This window comes from Brachyhypopomus gauderio, chromosome 5 (assembly GCF_052324685.1).
Source record: "Brachyhypopomus gauderio isolate BG-103 chromosome 5, BGAUD_0.2, whole genome shotgun sequence".
NCBI classification, from domain to species: Eukaryota; Metazoa; Chordata; class Actinopteri; order Gymnotiformes; family Hypopomidae; genus Brachyhypopomus; species Brachyhypopomus gauderio.
In genome coordinates, this window is record NC_135215.1 from 5236427 (window position 1) to 5257930 (window position 21504).

At 43.3% G+C, this 21504-nt stretch overlaps 3 protein-coding genes across 6 annotated transcripts in view; 1 reads left to right on the forward strand and 2 right to left on the reverse strand.

Annotated features, from left to right (window-relative positions):
• Window positions 1-2221, reverse strand: part of tmtc2a (transmembrane O-mannosyltransferase targeting cadherins 2a) — a 34626-nt gene extending 32405 nt beyond the window's left edge. The window contains exon 1 of one of the 2 annotated variants that reach the window (XM_077005126.1): window positions 1855-2221. In XM_077005126.1, coding sequence (XP_076861241.1) covers window positions 1855-1937 — 83 coding nt within the window. In that variant the 5' untranslated portion in view covers window positions 1938-2221. The remainder of the gene's footprint in view (window positions 1-1854) is intronic. The other variant, XM_077005127.1, reaches the window with a different exon arrangement.
• Window positions 2222-7845: 5624 nt separating this feature from the next.
• On the reverse strand, window positions 7846-18402 carry mettl25 (methyltransferase like 25). Of its 2 annotated transcripts, XM_077005137.1 has the most exons (12): window positions 17920-18400; window positions 17603-17767; window positions 17327-17445; window positions 16546-17199; window positions 15848-15995; window positions 13241-13335; window positions 13046-13075; window positions 12299-12372; window positions 11380-11473; window positions 10816-10890; window positions 10637-10708; window positions 7846-8062 (listed from the first exon to the last, which is right to left on the reverse strand). In XM_077005137.1, exons 1-12 carry the CDS (start codon window positions 18122-18124, stop codon window positions 7964-7966), a joined length of 1830 nt encoding a protein of 609 aa, XP_076861252.1. In that variant the 5' UTR covers window positions 18125-18400; the 3' UTR covers window positions 7846-7963. The 2 variants fall into 2 exon arrangements, with proteins under 2 accessions (XP_076861252.1, XP_076861253.1); XM_077005138.1 differs by lacking the exons at window positions 7846-8062; window positions 10637-10708; window positions 10816-10890; window positions 11380-11473 and having other exon boundaries at window positions 12236-12805; window positions 17920-18402.
• Window positions 18403-18452: 50 nt separating this feature from the next.
• Window positions 18453-21469, forward strand: ccdc59 (coiled-coil domain containing 59). 2 transcript variants are annotated; one of them, XM_077005151.1, is made up of 4 exons: window positions 18453-18690; window positions 19458-19797; window positions 20056-20143; window positions 20266-21469. In XM_077005151.1, the coding sequence occupies exons 1-4, from the start codon at window positions 18537-18539 to the stop codon at window positions 20428-20430; spliced, it is 747 nt and encodes a 248-aa protein (XP_076861266.1). In that variant the 5' UTR covers window positions 18453-18536; the 3' UTR covers window positions 20431-21469. The 2 variants fall into 2 exon arrangements, with proteins under 2 accessions (XP_076861266.1, XP_076861265.1); XM_077005150.1 differs by having other exon boundaries at window positions 18457-18690; window positions 20035-20143.
• Window positions 21470-21504: the final 35 nt, after the last annotated feature.

Sequence of the window (21504 nt, forward strand, 5' to 3'; positions counted from 1 at the left end):
ATGGATGCTTTGACAACTAGTGTTCATCACAACAAACCCAGAACAAACCCAGTGAACTTTAACATCAGGGCAAAAACAAGGCATAAGCAAGGCATTTTAGACCACGGACCCGTGGAAAGAGCCACGGGAATAGCATTTATGCAGACCACTGTGACATATGGCCGTTTTTCTGCCTTTTAGTAGTATTATGATTGGCCGATGGTGTAAAAGTTAGCTCCCATAGTGATCCCAGGAAAAACTGTTGACATGATTAAGAAAACAGATACAACATAGTTCTGGAGCCCCGAACATCAACCGCAGCACACAGTACTGTACCGGCCAGTGCAGACGCAAGGCAGGAATAAAAAAGACCCAAGACAAGCACTCATTAGGCTCACGAGCTTTCTCATCATGTATGCAGCCTGTGTTACACACGCATGCGCACACACACACACACACACAGGCACACACACACACACAGGCACACACTCTGCCCCAGGGAAGGGACGGGTCAGAGGAAAGGACATTGTTGACCTTTCAAAAGAAGTTGATTTGATAAATGACTCGGAGGTGTCAATTCACTGATCGGATACGCCGTGGCCTGGCCACTCCAGAGACCACACATCAGGGCACATACATAAACATTCACATAGGCTCACACCAACCCTCCTGGGTGCAAATTAGAACTACTTCTGATCCGAATGTTAAAGGTCACCGGTTTTAATTTAACAAGCAGAGAAGAGAGGATAAGGGATATGCTTTTAACCACCTTTTTGGAAAACCAGTGTTTCTTCGCATAAACTCAGTCTTGAAGAGAGGCTGAGAATGTCTGCTATTCAATATATGAAATAAACATCAGAGGATTATGAGGTTTCTCAGTTTGAGCTTGTTGTGGGCCAAATCTTAACTTTTATTGACACTGGCTATGTTGTAGTGTCCACTCTTTCCTGAGACTTCCGAGCTTCAACAGATTTAAATTTGACATAACAAGGACAAGATGATTTTTATACTTAAGTTCGCGTGTTCATATTTAGTGCAAGAAATACTTTAACAGTCATGAATGGCTGTAGATATAATCCAAGTTTCGACAAAATAATGAGATTACAAGAAAAAAAGCAAATTCCTACACCAAACTTTCCACACCGCATTGTGTGTCCAAGATAGCAGCGAGTTTTATAATAACAGCGTTTTTATATCCGTCAATGACACTGTATCGTGCGGCTTCACCTTAGGGCCTACCGATAAATCTTAAAAATTGAATTTAAAACATCTGGAGCTATTCATTAAGATCTTGACCAGAGACTATGTGAATCCTGCTGTTTCGTGCTTAGGGTTCTTCTCGACGAGTCTCACGTCAAAATGCCCTGGGGGTTGTGTACAAAATCACGTTCTCCAAAGTAAAATGATTTTAATGACTTCCATAAGAAATAGGCGACCCCAAACAAGAGGCGGTGTGTGCAGACCCTCTGCTTTGTTGGGGGGCTAAATGCACCCGCTCCACGCGCACTCAGCCTCCGCGAGGTCCACACCGTTTCTCTGACAACCGGAACCGCTGGTGAGACAACAATAAAAGAACCGGCGTGGAGCACCGACCTGGCGTCCACACACCCGGGGGTCCGTGTCAACTATCATTAGTAAAACTGTAACAGCAGTTAATGCGTCGCGTTCCTAATTGTGGCAAACTTTTAATTGGGAGTGTAACAATGCGTGTAACAAAGCAAACATTCCACGGAACCTACTAAACTGTTACAGCCGATTTACAACGCCGCAAAGTGAAGATGTGGACCATGATCGTTACTCTCCCATCGCTTTCGTTGATAGATGTTGGGATAAAGACGTGTGCAACAAGGCAGTAAAAGTGATGGTGGTATATACCTGTCATCGTAGCAGAAATCCGCCTTAAGGGTGTTAACGTAGAGGATCAGGGCCACGGCGCTGCACACCAACTCCGTTATCATTTCTCAACAAGAGAGGACGAGACTAATCGTGAAAAAAAATATTACTTCTCCGCGCTGTTTGTTATCCTCACTGACTCCCCTGTTTGAGAGAGGAAATCTAATTTCTCCATCAAGCTAGCGGAGTTTCGGAGCAGACGACTTGAAACGTGCTCCTGGCTCAGCTCAGAAGAGAATGAAACCTGTCGGAAAACGTGTCACATTTATGCCGCTGTATGGATGCGCGTCGACAACGCCGCACAGACATCGCCTCGTAGTCCTCGGTGTCCTCCTATCAAACACTGCCCGCGTGTGTTGATTAAAAAACACGCATGCGCAGTAGCTTGGCGCTTCCCAAACGAGCAGTTGATCATTGACCAATGGTGCTGAAAATTCAGAAGGCTACACTTAGCGGGACTACCTGGTCCAAGATATTTTGTGCATCTTTTTGACTCGTCAGCTATCCCGCAGATTCGATCGAGCTTGCTTTAGTCTGCTTGAGTGACCACTTCCACTGACACAACTTTGAAAAAAAGTATTTATTTTGTTCACTCTTGCTCAAATTCACATTGAAATTATGCTTTTCTAACCAAATAAGAATTTTTTGCATATACTTACCCATATTATTATGATATATAATCAGGTAAATGATTGCTTGGCTTTAGGTTCTGACATATTTGTCAAACACTGAACATCGTATAAAGTCTTAAAAATTTACAAATTAAAAAAAGATGTTTAGATAAAAAGATATCTAAATGTACTTATCAGGCGACTAGGAAAGTTAGAAAAGGGTGTTTAGTCAGTTATGTAACTATATACAGCTGTTAGCACGATGTTCCACAAGGCAAGAAAGAGGCTCTGCCTTACAAAGTCTTTTCCTTACCTTCAAAGACATGTTTCACATAGAACACCCTGGTAATACCTGTGGCAGTATGCCTGTGTGTGTTGTGTGAGAGATACAGAGAGATAGAAACACAGAGAGAGAGAGAGAGAGTAATGAAATACCTTCACACCCTGATGGGATATGATCCATGTATGTCACTTTGAAAATATAGCGCAGCCCCGTTGTGGACCAGCTGGACCACAACCTGTTCTGTGTGTGTGTGTGTGTGTGTGTGTGTGTGTGTGTGTGTGTGTGTGTGTGTGTGTAGTGGGGGGAGGGGTGTTGGGAAAAAGGGAAAAACAGATGGTACAAAATCAGAAAAAACATGATAAGACATGTGACCCTTTCCTTGACCTCAAATATCTGACTCTTCTCTATATTCCCATCGAAAGCACAAATGTATTAATAATCCAAGCCATTTTAAGCACGCTTCCTGATCTGCTCTTCCTCTGTGTAAAGTAATGACAGGTGAACATGCTGTTAAAAATTGAGGCAGATGCACTGGGCCTTCTGAAATGTAATGAAAACAGAGTAGCTTTTACTGCCATATCTAAGTTCTGTATTTTACTTTATTTTTTTCCATTTTGCTTTTGTAGTATAAACAAACATAAAAGGTAGCATAGATTAAAGTCAGGCACTGAAAAGCAAATATATAAAATATAACATGCGAAAATGTAAATACAAATATAAAACATTTTATTTTAATTTTAAGAAAAAATTCAGTTTAAAACTACTGACGTTCAGTCATAACTGATTTTTTTTTACCACTTGTCTGTTACTTATGAATGGTGAGGTTCAGTTATTTGAGTAATCTATGGGGAAAACAAATAATGTGCATTTTTCATGAACTACAAATTATGTATTGTGGTGTTTGACAGCTTTTGAAAGGCATTTCAATAAAATGAATGCCAAGTGGAGGAGTGAACAGGAAATTACCTCAAGGTCTGCGTCAGCTTCTGGACAACCTTAATTCTCCAGCAGTGGTAATGCTTCTAGTAGAGGATAGTCTCCTACCCTGCTTGCTTTTGGTATTGGAGTGGGGCACGTGGTAAGTGAACAAGTCGGGAAGATAATAATTATGTTGTACTCAATTAATACATCAGTTCCACCAATCTGTATGTTCCAGTTGCATATGATGAACTGCTGTTACCGAGTTCCATATTTTTGCATTTGCAGTGGTGTTTTCCATAAATGCTGATGAATGTCGCACAGGAAACCATAAATCATAATCAGGAATGACAGACTGTGAGGCACTCCCAGTCAAAAATAGCACATGCTCTGTTCAAGGCAATGTAAAAAACAGTTATTATCAAGTGTATGAGAATAACTAATAGCAAAAAGACAAAGATAGTGTCGCCCCTTGTCTCCAGACACAGGAGGGATGGAACATATGAAGACCATCGCGGCACTTTGGCACCCTAACTTATCTCTTCTTTCATGGAATCCTTCCCTCCATCTTTTTCCCCCTTTTTTTCTTCTCTCCTCTTTTCCTGATTGCTCAAAATGGTTTGTTGTTCTTCATTAATCATCGGTGCATGCCCAAGTGACTTTGTTCAGATAGTTCAGAATGCACTGCTGCATGCTGCGAGCCTTACGCCTCCATGGCTGTCAGCTGGATATGTGTTTGAACTACACCGCCTTTAATCATGGAGAAACAGCAACAGTCACATGATTGTGATGAGTGTTAGTCGTTCACATGCAGGGACACACCTATGATGTTAACCTCAGTCTAAAATACAGGTGATTGTGCGTGTATTGTGAATGAGATATAAATGGTAGGTATAAGAGCCTTTACTACAGTTGCTATTGTATGACCTTTACAGAACTTTTTCATTTTTTAGGTTATTATTTCTATAATAAAATGAGTTGTATGTCTTAGTACTGTTAGATTTTATATTCTAATTCTTAGATTGCATAGTCAGATTACTGAAATGTCTAGCTTATAGTGTAATGAACTTCTCCTTCCAAAACGGAATTTAAATCAAATGGGCAACTTTAAATCTTTCCTTCCATTAAAATGTTCTCCTTCTCCAAATAAAAAATGTTGGTATGTTCAAACAATTCTCCTGCCTGGTATACCTATAAAAACATTATATCAAAACTGATATATTTTAAAAACAAACACATCACTAAACTACTGACTACTTATAGAAGACACTGTGCTAAATAGCATGTCCTTTGATCATGCAACTCTTTTGTACTTTAGGCCAAACAATAGCTATGTGAAAGAAACTTTCCAACATGAAATATATTTAGATTTGAAATGGCAATGCATGTCCACAACACTGTACGGTCATAAAGATTATTATTCGTTTTTCCATAACCACACGGGATTTCCGCTGTCTTTAAAGTTTGAAAGTTGCTTTAAAGATTCAAACTCATGGACTGAAAAAATCATATCCAGGTTTTCTCTGAAAGTGTTAAAGGCTCTGCTCAAATTATAATGGTTCAACATGACTGTATAGGTTTGCTGTTAGGAATTTACTAGAAGTTAAAGTTGGATTGTTGGCTAAATATATGTTGTATATTCCTATTCACACATCAAAGAAAAGAGATTTGCAAAGAGCCAACTTCAGAAGAGGAGATGAAAGATAGTGTGCCGTACTTTGTCATGGTATTCTTGTCTCTGTTGGCTGTGGTGGAGTGTTTATGCATTGAATTTGCGGTTCACACACTGGACGAGTGAGTGAGTGTTTTCAGATGGAACTCATCATGTGCCATTAGGGCCTAGTGGGGTGTGTGTGGGGAGAGAATCTGTAAATAGACCCCCCCCCCCCCCCCCCACACACACACACACACACACACACACAAAAACCTCCTTGCATCCTGTTTGGTCACACTGATGATGGGTCATCGATGGAAAAGATAAATCGCACCTCTCTTTCCTTCCAGCTTCCCTCCGTCTGCCCCTCGTTCGCATGCGGTGCCTTTTCAAAGCGCCGATGCCTGATAAGCAGAGTGTTCCAGGCCGTCCCTCCACTTCCTGCCGTTCTGTTCCTCTAGCCGGAAGCTCAGCTTGCCTGCGTCCAGTCTTACCCCTCCGGTTTGACCACCCCCCACCTCCCTTTCCCCCCAGCTGCTCGGAGCCAGCTGATCAGATCACACGGGGCAAAGGCCACTAGCCCAAAAGACACATTGTTTTTCAATAACAATTTATGCATGTGCTTCCTTTCAAATGTGTGAATCTTATTCTGAACTGTGTGATTATCACTTGGCAGCTGTTCAACAGCTTAATGTTATTGCATGAAAAGTAATCCATAGTCACTCGTTTGACTGTATAAGACTGAGATTGTAAAATACATACACCATACCATTATAGGCCCCAGCGGAGAGTGGCTGTGTACATAAAATACCATCAGGACTGTGTTTGCTGGTTGCAGTGTTGGCAAACTTAAAACAGTTCATTGTGTCTACAATGATGCTAAAATAGAAATGTGTTATTTTGGTCCATGTGGAATGAAATTGTAGCACAGGACAGGTTTAGTGATGACAGAGAAGCTTTCGATGATGTGGTCTGTGCTTTCATAAGGAGCATTTCTCTCTGTCCTCAAAACTGAGACCTGGGCAAATGAACCAAGAAGAGTGAGTTAGTCTGTTTCCCATCGCTTTGCTATTTCAGGCACAGCGATCCTGAAGATTGCATTAAAACTTCATATCCTGGACATGTTCCTCCCTATCCCCCCAATTTAGCCACAGATCAGGAAATGGCATCACGGCCCTGCTGAAGGATGGCATTGACTTCAGCTACTTTAAGCGTGTAAGTGTTTGTGCATGTGTGTGCGACACAGACACAGGTATGTGTGTGTAAGCACTTGACAGACTACGCAGCAGTGGGAGATAAGGCAGTGGTCAGTGTCATTTATGGGCTTTACACAGAATGACCACAGCTGTGCTGAACCACAGGGAAAGGTTTGTGGCAGCACAGGTGCGGCTTTTCAGAGCCAGGCAGCGATAGCGGCATGTCCCCAGCACACACCCCAGAGACACCTCCAGCAACTCATTCTGTGCAAGGTGCTTGTGGACAGATGTCAGAGCACGCTCGACTCCCGCCAGCTCGGTAGTGAGACGGATGTGTGGGAGGACAGCAGCAAAGAGAACAGCTGCAACCAGAACAGACAACAACTCTCCAGGCACACGTAACACTGGAACAAAGTGGATATGCTTCCTTTCTTCAGTTTAAGACTAGCTCCTCCCCTCATTTCAGCCCTTAATAACTCCTTACATGATGCAGTTTTACATAAACTAGGCAAGAACATGACTCAGTTACAATAGTGATCGAAAGGGAATGATCAACCTCAAAACCATGCAACTTGATGAGGCCTGATCAAACCTGGCCTTGTGAACACACGCCATGTTCCCTGGTGGTTAGCAATACAATCTGCAATAGCTCTGAAACCATTTTCACTTCGCTATTCAGATACATATACATAAGAATATCCAGGATAAATATATAACTAATTAATGAATAGTTCCACCAGGTGCATCTGATCTCACGCTCCAATGATCTAGAGAACCAGCAATGATCCAGGTCCATGAATCTCTTCGGGGGTTTACGTATGTTTTTAATACATCTGGATGTGAAGTGCATATCCAGGGCTGTGGATGAAATGACAGAGGTGACCAAGAGTTGAGGCTTGAATTAGTTCTGATGTTCTGATAAACAGGTGCTGCAGAATACCGGCCGCCTGAGCGCAACTTATGTCTGAGGATTACTCTGAGCATGCAGAATCCATGAGGGCAAAAGGTCAGGATTACAGCAGGTTTATTTCCAGGCTGCTCTTGAGAAGAAAAAACACATTATATTCACATCTATTTACAACTGCTGTTAAAAGTGCCACTCAGGCAGCTTGGTGATGCTCTGATCAGATTTTGCTTCTTTGAAAGACCAGACCTGTGCTTCAATGCTGAGATGTGGCCTTTTGCTTTCCAGGGATAGTCAGTCCTTTAAATCTGATATCAACACAGAATTTACAGTTAGTCAAAAAGGAACAAAAAGCACAGCGCTTGCAGTTGCCATGGTGACTTAATTACAACACACAGACACAGATGTGAGAAATTGTTTATATTTTACAGTAACAAATAGGACACAACAGTACACTGCAAGTAAAAAAAAGAGGAATTGCATCAACAAATTAAAAGAATAGACGAGGTGAAGCATCTTTGGCTGTTATGAATCCCTTTGGCTCTTTAATCCAACAACCGCGTAACATCTGGGGGACAGAAGTGGGTCGAAGAGCTGCACCAAGGCGGAGTAGCGCACATTCTCCTGTTGGAACATACATACAGTCTTTAAAGAGGAATTCGTCCTGTGGAGAGGCACTATAGGTCTGCAGTTGCTACAGCATGTTGTACAGTGTATTTTGTGCCGCCATTGACTTAGCGCACTGAGCCAACAGAGCAGTGTACAAAAGCGCCGGCGTTGTTTAGATTTTTCGGCACTCATGAGAACAATCTGGCCTCAAACTGCTTCTCTAAGCGCCTCTGACAGTGCTGCAAATGGTTGGGAAAAAATTCAGTCAAATTCTCTATAGCGTTAAAGCACTTGCAGTAGGATCATACTGGGTAAATAACAGGTGTTAGCTGTTAAGACATGGCAAAGGGGTCACCATTTGAATGAAATATAGTGTGTCTCAAGAATTTAAAAATATGGCTCAAATGAGGTACGAATGGGATTTTCAGACCTATTTCATGAGGATCTAAAACGTTTAAATAAAACTATTCTTGAATAGTATCAAATGAGTAAACATTTGGATAGGTTTCTCATTAATGAAGTAAACAGTTCTTTGTGGTGGACTTTAAACTCTACTGTAGCTTCATGTCTGCATACCAAGATTAGCAAAATTCCATCAGTTTGATTGCCCACGGCTTGAGTGCAGTTACTGTATGCACAACACCGAAGAGCCCATTTGAATTAGGTATAATAATCGGCTCAGCTGAAAACTGCTTTGTCCTCAAGTTCATACAATAAAAAAAATTCCTCAACTGCTCACCAAAGAACAGGTTTATAATTCTGGCAACAGACTCGTAGCTTTATAGCAAAATTATTTATACCGCAAATGTCATGAGGTCTACTATGACTCTAATTTCCATATGGGCACCAGGGGCTCACATGCCTGTCATCAACAGCACTTAATAAGCAGCAAGCCCTTCCAGGGTCTGACAGAAGTGAACCACAGTGTTCTGTAGGCAAGCAGAAGGACAGGCCGCCTTATGCCACACGACCGCCGAGTGAACGCAACAAACCCGGAACGGAAACGATCCCCAGAGAAACCAACGGCTTCACTCCCGATCACCATTTCTATCACTCTTGGATTTTCTGCGGATTGTGCCTCGTGACCGCCTTAGCCGCACACTCTTAAGTGTTCTCGACGGGAGGCTTGGGGTTTTATGTTTGAAGTGTGTTATGTTGAGCAGAAACTTTAACCAGAAAACGGTAAGTTGAAACTCCATACTGCTGAATTCCTGTAGCATGATGAGTCAGTGTTTTGTTTTTGAATATATGGCTACAGGTGTCTTTTTTCCCCCCTAAGTTTATTTTATCACCCGAATCCACTGTGGAGCAACTTTGGCCTTACATGTGTGATCCATAAGAGGACGAGGACACCTGTGGTGTTGGTGCCGTCTCCCTATTTACACTACTAAGGATTACATTGACTGTGCAATCATAAAAGTGTAAGAAGAGAATAACGCAATAGAGTTATCATCACAGAATGTGGTGAAGCATTTTTAAAATAACACAAGATTTGATCCTTAATGTTCAAGGTACTGGAGCGACTCGTAAGGACGTGACGTACATCTTCTACTACAAACGGACAGTCAGATCCAGATACGTTAGAAGAATTATGGGATCGATTAAGTGCAAAAGAAGAGCAGAAACTCAAACCCAGATGGCTGACGTGGAGGCTGAAACAGCATTCCAATATGTGGATGGCATACGTTAGCAAAAAGCTATAATTCAATTGAATCTTGAGCAAAGAAAAGATGGCTTCTGATGGTTCTTCCTCATCATCAACTGTTGGCCTTGAACAAAAACCAAACTGCCCAAAGATATAAGTATTTTCTGGGCATACAAAGCAGCGACAGAATGTTAGGGTCCATATGAATTGCATAATTCTTCATAATGAATATTAAACTAAAACATATCCTGTCTTAGCAGCAAGGCTAAAAACTGTTATTTATATATCATCCTATGTAATGAGTGTGTATGCACTGAGGAGTCGTTTCCAAACGAAAGCCACTGTGAGAGCACATGCTTGAACCTATGCCCCACATTAACAGAAACAGCACAGGGTTCAACCAGAAAGTGATTCATCACTTTAGAAAGTGATGAATTAGCACTTAAATAGTTGCGTTACAACAGTTTTCAACAGTGTCCAAAATGCCAAAGAGTCAGTTGTAGGTTTGTCTAATGATTAGAACCATATTTGCCTGAGGCACAGGCTTGAGATTTGGCCTAAAACAAAGGCTCTTTCGAACCATCCCACACTGAAAGTGGATTCAAAAGCTTTTCAGTGTTCTATTACACAGACAGATGTATGTGGTGCATTTGGAGCACAAACTTCATTGTGGAGCTGAAACAGATGCCTTTGCAACAGTGGCTCAAAAGTGGTCAAAGGGTCACCAGTAAGGGACTAACAGAGACAGGCAGGGGACCTTGAGGGGCTTCAGGGGGTGACAGAACCTGACCTCCATACCCATTAGAGTGTGATATGTCTCTGTTTAACCTGCACAGAATAAAGTACTTGGGAGCAGTAAAACCCTGTAGTCAACGGTCCAGGTTAGCCAATCAGATGGTAATATATGTGCTCCTTTTATCGCGAGGACATGGAGATTTCATTACCTGCTCCTTCAGGTAGCAGAGACGGTCCAGCAGGATAAGGCCTTCAATACACGGAGCCACCGTCACCTTCAGCTGAGGGAGAACGCAACAGTGCCACATATACAGTTTTGGGTGAAGGGTGAAGAGAAACTCTCGAGTTGTTAAACAGTGTGGGGTGAGGGTGTGGAAACCCAGCTCACCAAGTTGAAGGCCACCATCTCGCTCAGCCTGGGGCGATAGAGGTCGTGGTAACCCTGGATCACACCATCTGACAGCTGTGCAGAAGAGAAGGGGGGGGAATGAATAGACTAATGCCTTTGAAAACCAAAAACACAAGTGGGTGGAAGAAAAAAAAGCCTGTTTTCAAAGCCTAGAAACGACAAGAGACTATTCAGCTTGACCATAGAGGATTAGGACGTAAAATGCTCGGATGTGAAACACAGTAAATCGTTGCACTCCCAGCTTGCTTAATGCTGCCGTCTCCATTGTTCTCCATTGTTCCCATAACAGAAATCAGATGAACACACTCTTGAAAAACTGAGATTTACTACAACGGAACTGGAGCAAATGAAAGACCTCATAAAGGATAAATTGAGGTGTTTCTTTCGGTTCAGTTGAGTTAGGGAAAACATTGCCATGATATAATCTGATAAGAAACAGCAGATTGAATCCAGACTGAAATTATGACTTGGGCATCTGCTCAGAAGAAGAGTACAGAAGATACAGCCCATCTGCTTGGCATCTTCAGAGTCACCAGTGCTCACCTTTGACTCGTCCAGGTCTAGTTTCCTGAGGGCCCTCCTCACGTAGTCCACAAATGAAGATGCTTTGGAGTAAACGTTCCCCACACGCTTCTCACTAGTCACAGGGAAAACCAGATAAGAGTAAGAACCATCAGTCATCTGAATCAGGTCTTAACCTGTGCAGTGAGGATCAAGTATCTGGAACCTCTGAGATTCCCACTCAGAACCCTTGCTTACCCTCACGCTCCCCAGCGCTCCCTAAAGCTCTCTGGAACGCGAGGGGGGAGGACTGGGGACAGCACGCTATTGAACGCGATGTGCCGGGAGTCAGGGTAATGAAATACAGAACTTGGTGTCTCCCGCTCAAATGGGGGGACAGTGTGAGGAAGCAAAGCATTGTGTTTGTGTGTTTGTGTGTTGAGGGGTGCTGGGAAGGTTAGACAGGTAATGCCAGGGGTTCACACCAGGACAAACTACTCAGGTGTCCCAAGAGCCATTCTATTTCGACATACAACACTGATCTTTAGTTAGAATGACACCAAGATGACCTCTTGAAAAAACTGAATTCTGAACATTGAGATATACTGTAGTATATGCACATACTGGAGATTGCTGTACACCTTTATCCAGGATGTTACAAGTATCCAGCATGTGAGGCAGAGCTGTGTGAACATTAATGGTCTGTTTCTCTGGAAACATTATGTATTACACTACATCTCTCTCTCTCTCTCTCTCTCTCTCTCTCTCTCATATATACTGTATATGTGTGTGTGTGTGTGTGTGTGTGTAGAGGTCCTTTGTCAGATGTGCAAGTCTGAAACATGCTGGAAACAAGTTTCTCTGGAAAATTCACTACAATTTTTATATATCTCTACATTACATCTCTACATGTAAGATACCTGGAATCTTCTTCAAATTTCTGTGTGTGTGTGTGTAGTACCTCTTATGGGCATCATAGTGATCCTGAAGAATAACATGAAAAACTGCCCTGTAGAAGAGCGATTCCATAGGAAGCTGTCAATCAGAACACATTTGAAAAGGACCAATCATACTGACTGACATTTCGATGCACCCTAGTTTACATAAATAAAAGAAAATAACTTTTATTTCACTTTTTGAAGTTGATTTAAAAGTTTAAAGTCCCTGTTTTTTTCAGATGATTTATAAAAGCGCATTTTAAAGCACACTTTCCACAGCTATTATCAGACATAGATAAACATTTCCGCACGCACGCACGCACGCACGCACGCACACACACACACACACACACACACACACACACACACACACACACACACACACACACACACACACACACACACACACACACACACACACACACACACACACACACACTCACTCACTCACTCACTCACTCACTAATGCAAATCAGCAGAACACACCGTTCTGTGTCCTGTGCTTCAGCTAATTTTCCCAAACAGGAAATCTAAAGTAAAAAGCAGATTCCATCAGCCCATTGCAGCGCAGTGTGATAAATATTCATATTCCTCCAGCCCTGAATTGCAGGACTGGTATTCAGCATGGCCAGCCTATTACTGTCAGCTGTACAAACAGCTTCTCTGTGGAAACTCTCTCTATATGCAAATCTGGTTTGGGGGGGGGGGGGGGGGGGGGGGGCAAATGTTTGGTTACAGCAGACAGGAATACGACTTCATCCATCACTTACCCCCCTTCCAGCTGCCACTCTCTCCAAGGCCTAAAATCCAGGAAAGCAAAGGAAAAGAGGAGTTGAAGACCGACTCACATCACAAAGTCCGCAACATCACGTCAACAGCATCGACCTCCAGGTCTCATCAGTCGACGTGTACTACATAATACCTCTTGGCAAGACCGAAGCCAACAGTTTGTAGTTTGAACTCACCAGACATGCCGACATCCTGGCATTGCGTCCACAGAAGCATGCCTGTTCTCTTAGATACTGGCTCATGGGAAAGCCGCACACGCCGACATCACACTCTGCCCAGGACAGACCGAGGAATTAATGATCCCGAGAAAGATGAAAAATAACACGAATAAACATCATTATCTAAAAACTGTTTATATATCACTTTGCTGGAAGCTGCAGGACATCTTGATCTCGATTCATCATTGCTCCAGGATCTTAGGAACTCCAGTGTCCTCCGGGGGGCTTCACAGAGGACACGTCTGCAGGCCACATGTTCCAGCCAGGCTGCCACTCAACCAGTCTGCTGCTGGCGCATTTAGGCCTTATTCCTAATGCAACAAAAGCTGCCTTACTGTTAACCTTGCTGTACTGAACAAGAGCCAAAACCTAGCACAAACTGTGTGTGTGTGTGTGTGTGTGTTGGAAGAACAATGCTTCCTGCTTAACAGGATATGACCACCAGCGCTTTCACTTGGACATGACGGTGTGTGAGTTCACACACTGTGCGGATGTATGATCACAGTGGGCTGTTAAGATGGATACTCTCCAGCATGTGTGCATGAGTGTACACGCGTGCGCTCATGCAAGCCTGGTTCTTAGTGTGACCTTGTCATGATGCAACATGAAGCATGATGCAACAAAACCCAGAACTTTCATTTTTACCTTTTACCTTTACTTAGTCTGATTGTGTGATTTGTGTGTGACTTGTGTATTTGTCTGTATTTTGTGTAATTTGTGTGTTAACGGGCCGCCCAATGGAGGATGGGTTCCCTTTTGAGTCTTGGTTCTCCCGAGGTTTCTTCCTATTCCCCACCATCATAGGGAGTTTTTCCTCGCCACTGTCGCCTTTGGCTTGCTCATTAGGGTTCTGGACCCATAGTATTGTTAACCTTTTAAATCCTGTAAAGCGCTTTGTGACAACATGTGTTGTGAAAAGTGCTATACAAATAAACTTTGATTGATTGATTGATTGATTGATGCAACACGGTCAGTTCTGTGAGAGGGCCGTGAGCCGAAGGGAGGTCCGTCAGATTCTCCTAACTCCGAACGGGGTCCCTGATTCTGCCCCGGCGTCCCTGATTCTGCCCCGGGGTCCCTGATTCTGCCCCGGGGTCCCTGATTCTGCCCCGGCATCCCTAATTCTGCCCCGGTGTCCCTGGTTCCGCTCTCTGTCCCGTCTCACTGTTGCTCTTGGCTGTGCTCAGGTGCGGCGGCTCCGCTCTGATTGGGAGCAAGTACTGTCTGCAGCGGCCAAGATGGCGGTGCCAGAACTCTTCTCAGAGCAGAGCGCAGGAGCCCCGGGGGACGGCTTTACAGCGAGTGCTTATGTCATCACTACACTCTGACTCAGAGGCAGTGAGAAGGGGCTGCTTGCCCAGACGCAGATTAATCTTAATCTAGCATTACCGAGGAAGGTCAGAGCAGGATTGCCATGGGAAATAGCATTAGCCACAAAGCAGCGTCACGAGACAGCACCTCAAAAAGGTTTTATTCGTCCAAAAACGTTTTCGTTTTAACTCTCGCAAACGTTCTGTTGGGCATTTCACCATAGGTTTTGTCAAACTTTAGTTTTCCATCAGTAGAGACCAAACACAGAGTTTATAAATATTAGAGAACCATTTACAGGATGGATGTCTGCTCTACTGAGAAACATCATGTTTTCTTGGCCTAATCCATTGTGAAACAGATTTTTGTATATTACTAATAAAAATGTTGCAGAGGTTATATCATGCTGTTCTCTGGAATCTCCCGTCTTCTTCCTAAGTGATTTTAAAGGAAGTAGCAGTTAGGCCTGGTGTTTCTATCACTTGTCACATGAAATGTATTGAGCTCTTTTAGAGCATTTATGCTTCTTGACTTGGCTGAGAAAATAAGTAATAATCCCTCCCACATGGCGAGAAAGAAAGAGACACGAGCCACTGCTGTGGGAGGAGCTCGTGAAGAACGGGAGAGCTGTGTAGTGGAGCATCAGCTGTCCAGGACTCAAACCCCTGCTGTCTGTGTGCGAGTGTGTGCGAGTGTGTGCGAGTGTGTGTGTGTGTGTGGGAACATATGTTCCCTTGGGCTAGCTGTCTCGTGAGAGACAGTACGCTGAGGGAGATACTGTGTGTGGAACTGAGTTTCCATGTTGATGTGAAACGAAACTTTGCTGGAAAACCCATTATGGTGGGAGAAAAACCAGATGCAAACGCACGAGCACATATACATAAATGCATGAACACCACGGACGGCCTGCGTGTCTGCACAACCCATCGGCCCAAGTGATGTCACCGAAAGCAGTCAGACACCTTGAGTGATGATGTCATTTTGAACGGACATGTGTAGGTGCTACTCTGGAGTCACTGTACCCTCTGTGGTCACACGCAGACCACCAACGTTACATTCCCAGCCTTGCACAGGGTAGCATTTCAATTTAAAAGTACACACAACAAAAACATTGCGACCTCTCTTCCCCAGAGGCCGCGCCAATTAAAACCTGACTCTTCGTTGTTATTTAATGGGCGGGGATGGCGCCTACACCCCATGGGGTGGCCGGGTGGATGCGAGACCGTTAGCAGCCCTGCACATGGAGCTCGCGCTCACCCTGGCCGTCCGGATCGAACCGCTCGGAGAGGAGGTGGTAGCAGCAGCCTACGTTACAGACGGCCCGGAGCTCCTGCTCGGATCCAAACATCCGCAGGGTGCTGGAGGCCAGGTCTCCGCACGTATGCAGGCCAACCATAACTGCCTCCTGTGGGAGGGAGGGAGAGAGGGAGGGAGAGAGGGTGGTGAAATCTGTCTGGCAGCACACTGCACTAACGCATCCACTCCTCTTCTCTCAAGCTGCTGGCCGCTCACTGATCACAGCTCATACGTCTCATACGTCATGATGGAAACATCGCACACACCAGGCCCTGCAGTTCCTGAGTCTAACCTCCCATAATCAGCATAATTAATATTATTAGAATAATTACTGCTATCTTGCTGTCACATCAGAGGAACGAAAGGGCTTCAGGCTTCTGTTCTATATTAAAACCTAATGGCTAGTAGAGTCTTATTACATTTCCAGCCCTGTTAAACGAGTGAAACATACAAGGGGCCACAGCACATAGGAACGCGTTCACTGCATTCATTCATTCAAGGCCGATTTGGAGGTGGATGACTGACTGATTGACTCTGCTCTGCAGGAAAGATAGCAACACAGAAGCTACCATGCTTCTATCTGACCTTCTATGAGCTGACAGAGTTGGTAATAGTGAGCTCGCCATTAATCAAAGTGCTGAGTGTTCCCGGTCCCTCACCTCCAGTTCTACAATCAGTGTCCTAAGCTCAGTCTGGGCTGTGACGTAGGAGGTCAGGGGTGAAAACAAGCTGTCGTTGTCACTGTTGCGTCTCCCGTCCCGTGCTTTCCTCTCCAGGTTTTCCCTCTTCCTCCTCTCCCTCTCTTCTGGGCTCAGCAGGCTCGGGGGGAGACGGGGGCAGACGTGCTCCACGATGTCAGGGTCCAAGGCACCGAAGAAAGGGTTCTCTGACTGAGCTTCTGATGCCCAGTCTCCAGGCCCGTTCAAGACTGTGGAATGATCCCGTGCCAGGTTTGGGGAAACAGGACTCTGGATCTCACCCATACCACACAGTCCACTGGAGAGGTTTATCCCAGCTTTTCTTTCATCAACATCCCTCTCTTTCTGGCCTGGAGTTGCTCTGTGGCGCTCACTGGTTCCAATTTCTTCTTCTTTTTCTGCATGCCTGCTACTTGAGTCTTTAACCAGGACTTCCTGGCTGATCCTGAGTCTGTCATGTTTCCGATAGACTCGGGAGAACTTTTTGAGTTTTCTGTTCCTCTCGTGTGCACCATGGGTGTTGCTGATGGAACAATCTATGCCAAATACCTGCAGGCCATACTGCATGGAGAGAAATGAGCACAGGTAGCCTTTTCCTGAGCCCACATCAATAACCTGAGAGAGAGAGAGAGAGAGAGAGAGAGAGAGCAAGAGAGATAGATAAAGGGGAAAGAAGAAACAACCAGTACGTATCCAAACAAGCTCTTGGGAGTCCAGCTGGTGTTAAAAAGGCCCTCCTTACCTGTTTGACTCTGCTGCATCTTGCCAGACCTGCCACCACTTCAGACATAGCTGGTACCTCATGAGCCTTCTTCGAGTTCATGAACTCATCAGGTACGAGAGTTGCATCTGACGTTCCACCTGAAACCGTCACCAGCTGAGTAAAATTTTGTGTGTAATTGTGAATTAAGGAAATTTAGAATGTTTGTTGACAGTCAGTGTTGCGAGAAGTTAAAGATTTTATGAAGCTGAATTTAAAAATATAAAAATTTAAGTGTCACACAGTTAGAAAACAGACCTTGGGTGTCTCCAGACAGCACTCGGAGTGACTCCAAAACTGCTGCGCGCTGAACACATACACCCAGGCCAGGCAGAGAAAGAGCTTTGGCAGCCCTGAGAAAAGCTGCTACGTCTACCAGCTTTTTGGTGACATCACAGAAGCCAAAACTAATGTTTTCGTTCACTACAGAAAAGTTAAAAGATAGAATACAGACAAGAGTAATTTGTTAACATTAACCAAGCAGTCACTGTATAGCCAAAGGAAGGGGCGCATGTGAAATGCAGTCAATACAGTCACTTTTGTGTATGTTGTTAGACTCCAACATCTTAACTTACTCTCTGCCGCCACCGTGTGGTCATGAGTAGAACTGACAGCAGACAACACCTCTTCAGGGTCCACAGCCATGAACGTTCGCCACACATCGCGCGTATAAAAATCTACGGTGTGTGCATTTGCAATGTCTAACGATATAGAAAGAAAATTGCGAACATCGTCTATCTTTTCCTTTAACTCGTTACACGAGAAATTAGAAAATGCCATATTGTATCGAAGCACAAGAAAAGTATTGCTGGCATGTCACACGCAGACCGAGAATGCGACGCTCGATATTCAGACATTGCTAGTGATTTTAGGAAGCAACTTTTAAAATTTGGTTCAGTACGAAAAACTGGATGTGTTTTACTGTCATCATCAAAACCAATAAAAGTTATGTTAAAGCTAATATTTGTTGCGCTATTACATTATATACTAGAACATAAACTATCGATAATCCATGTCTATCGATAATCCATGTTAGATTAAAAATGTCTACCGTCCACTTTTACGTAATTACTCCGCGACAATAACGTCACGTGGCGGGCGGGGGGTTGTAAACACGTGTTACATATGCTAATGTTTACAATCCAGTTAGCTTTCTAGCTGGCTAAATGTCGCTAGCTAGCTTTTTTGTGAAATGGCACCTGTAAACCCAAAACGTATTGCCAATGCTTCATTTAAAGGCAAAAACGTAAAAAAATATTATGAAAAGGGTCCACCGTCAGCTTTTACTCAAAAGAAGAAAAAGTGGATTCCAGCGAACAAGTATTTTGATGGCAGTGTACAGGAAGGTTCGTCCCGAGATTTTCTAATATCTAGACTGCTACTAGGAGATGATCTCAGATGAGTTTTGATTAACGTCAGCTATTCTAGCTAGCAAGGTGGCTAGATATCTTCTACAACTCTTGTTATACTGCGGATGTTTTGGTCGTTGTCACGCCGAAATTTGTGACCATCGAATTCTGTGACTGTAAAACCAGCATCACACAGGTCACCATTTCTGACATTTCCCAAACGTGTATAGGTGTTGTGATTGATTACCGCTGTGTGCTACTGGCCCTCTGCTGATCCCAGACATAAACACATTTGTTCAAATGAATGTAAGAGGAATAAAAGCATCTGAAAACATTTTTATTGGATTTAAACTTATTATGGAGGCACAGTGGAGTCTCATTCTGATGATTCTCATTCTCATGTTTACTTCCAGTAAAATGAGTAAAAACTGTTTTTTAACGTATCAAATGATACGTTAGTGTATGTAAATACTTTAAGGGCAAGTTAATATACAGCCTACAATAACAGAATTTGGTGGTCACAAATTTCGGTGTAACACCCCATATTTTAGTAACTTAAGAAGCTAACAATCTTACTAGCTATTACAAATGCTATTTGAAACCTTTTGGTGTAAGAAACTGTCTCAGCACATCCTGTCAAAACCTGCCAATGCTGTCTAAACACCTCAAGGCATGGTGATGGTTGGTTCACCATCAGTAGCTATGTTATTACAAACCAGTCTAATGGAAATGTTGTAGAATTTAACACGTGTGCCCATTAACAGGTCAGGGCTTTGCTTTCAAACAAAAACAAAAAGTAAAACAAGAGTACAACAAGCTTCTTCGAAAGGAGAAATGGAGAGCGCGAGATTCGAAGGCTCAGCTGACAGGCGAGTTCCCGGAGCACCTGAAGCATCTCTACGTGGCCGAGCAGCAGAGGCTTGATCAAGAAGAGCAAGTGAAGAGGAGCAGGAGGAAAAGACAGACCACGGAGCCTGAAGAGGAGGAAGCAGGGACCCTGGAGCTCACACCCGCCTCTTCCAGCTCTGGGACACAGCCGGCAGCCTGTCCTGAGATATCAGCTCGTACCAGCTCATCGAATGAACACGGTTCACAGATTCAGAGGTGTGTAGGATTTACAAGTTCACCAATACCAGTGACTAACCATGTAGGTTGGGTACAGTTAATCATGGATGAGTGTGTTTGTTTTATGACGGCAGGCCAGTATTAAGCACACAGGGGTCTCGATCCTATATGAGCTTGAAAATGTGAAATGTGTTATTTGGTTTATGAAGTCACCTGATTACATAAAAAGTTCATTTCCATTCCTAGTTGCTATGGTTTGTGCTGATATGTTAACAGTTCCCATAAATACCCACCAAGACAAAGGAACCAGAAGAAAATGTCTGCGAATCAAAAGATGAAGCAGGAGTATGAGAGGATCAAGGAGGAGAGAGAGAGAAAGAGACAGGTTAGAGAAAAAGGAATAATACTTTACTTCAGTTTGTTGTCATGCCACAATAAGGAAAACTTTTCTTACATTTCACTGATCATTTCACTTGTACGCATAAGCACTCTCTCGTTGTGTTGCAGGAATACTTGAATGACAAAGCACAGAGGGAGGAAGCCCTGAAGAAGTACAAAGAAAAGAAAATGGCCACATACCAGTTGCTGAAAAAGAAGACGAAAAAAGGTCAACCCAATCTCAACCTGCAGATGGAGCTGCTGCTTCAGAAGATCCAAGCTCAGCGAAAATAACTGAGGCCACACAGATACACACTCAGCTACTGTTTAAAGGTCCAGCCAGCAGTACATTACACCTGGCAGTCGTCGGGACAATTTACAGACTGACAGAATATTGGGGTGAAGTTGATCAAATATGTGGGGGAAGAAGTATGGTAAAGTTCTGTGTGTGCATGTTAATAGGTCTTGCATAAATGGAGATTTATATGGAGATTTATATAGCATTTTGCCTTTTTTTATCCTTCTGACTTCAAGGTAATAAAACTATGTAGCCCTTTTTGAAATAAAAGGGAAGGGGAAATTGTGCAAAAGTGAAGTGTCTGAATGAAGACCTCCGTTTATGCTTTGGATACATTTTCACAGTGTTAACAGGGATATATAAATGTGCTGTCTGTGGAAACACCCACGCTTTGTTCAAAACCAAGCCCCTCATTAATGAGGAGCTTTACAAATTCACACGAGTATACAAAACAGTATTCAAAATTACATTAGTCTGTCAGCAAAACCTTAAGTACAACACTGGTACTAAAATGCGGATTACATTTCTTTACATAAACAACCTACACCAATTACATGCAGCATGCTACATATATTCATATAAATATAAGCAAGTTTGATGTTTTTTTCTTCTGCGCAATTCTTTCCATTCGTACGACTGAAATGTCAAACCTCCATTTACACATTTGTCAGTCCATGTTTGACTCAAAAGTTGAGGCGGTGGGCAGTTTTCAGAAAGGCGTGGACCTAGGGCTGTTGACTTGAGAAGATAGTTAAACATGTAAATTCAAAACTAGCATTGTTCATGTTACTTAAGCTGCCATTTTCGATGCCTACATAGTTTGGAGAGTTTTAAGTGTTCAGAGGTAAGACTCTTGGATGACTACACTCCTGCTTAAAGTGTCAATCACATTGTTTTGCGTCTCAGAATCGTGCGTGAACCTACAGAATAATTTTAATGTATTAAAATGACTCTTCAATCTCGGAGACAACTGTATTCTTTGCTTACTTGAAATGGTTTTCTCCGATAAATAAATACAGTCTGCTTTTTAAGCCATTTTCGACTGATTATACATTTCTTAACAGTCAAAT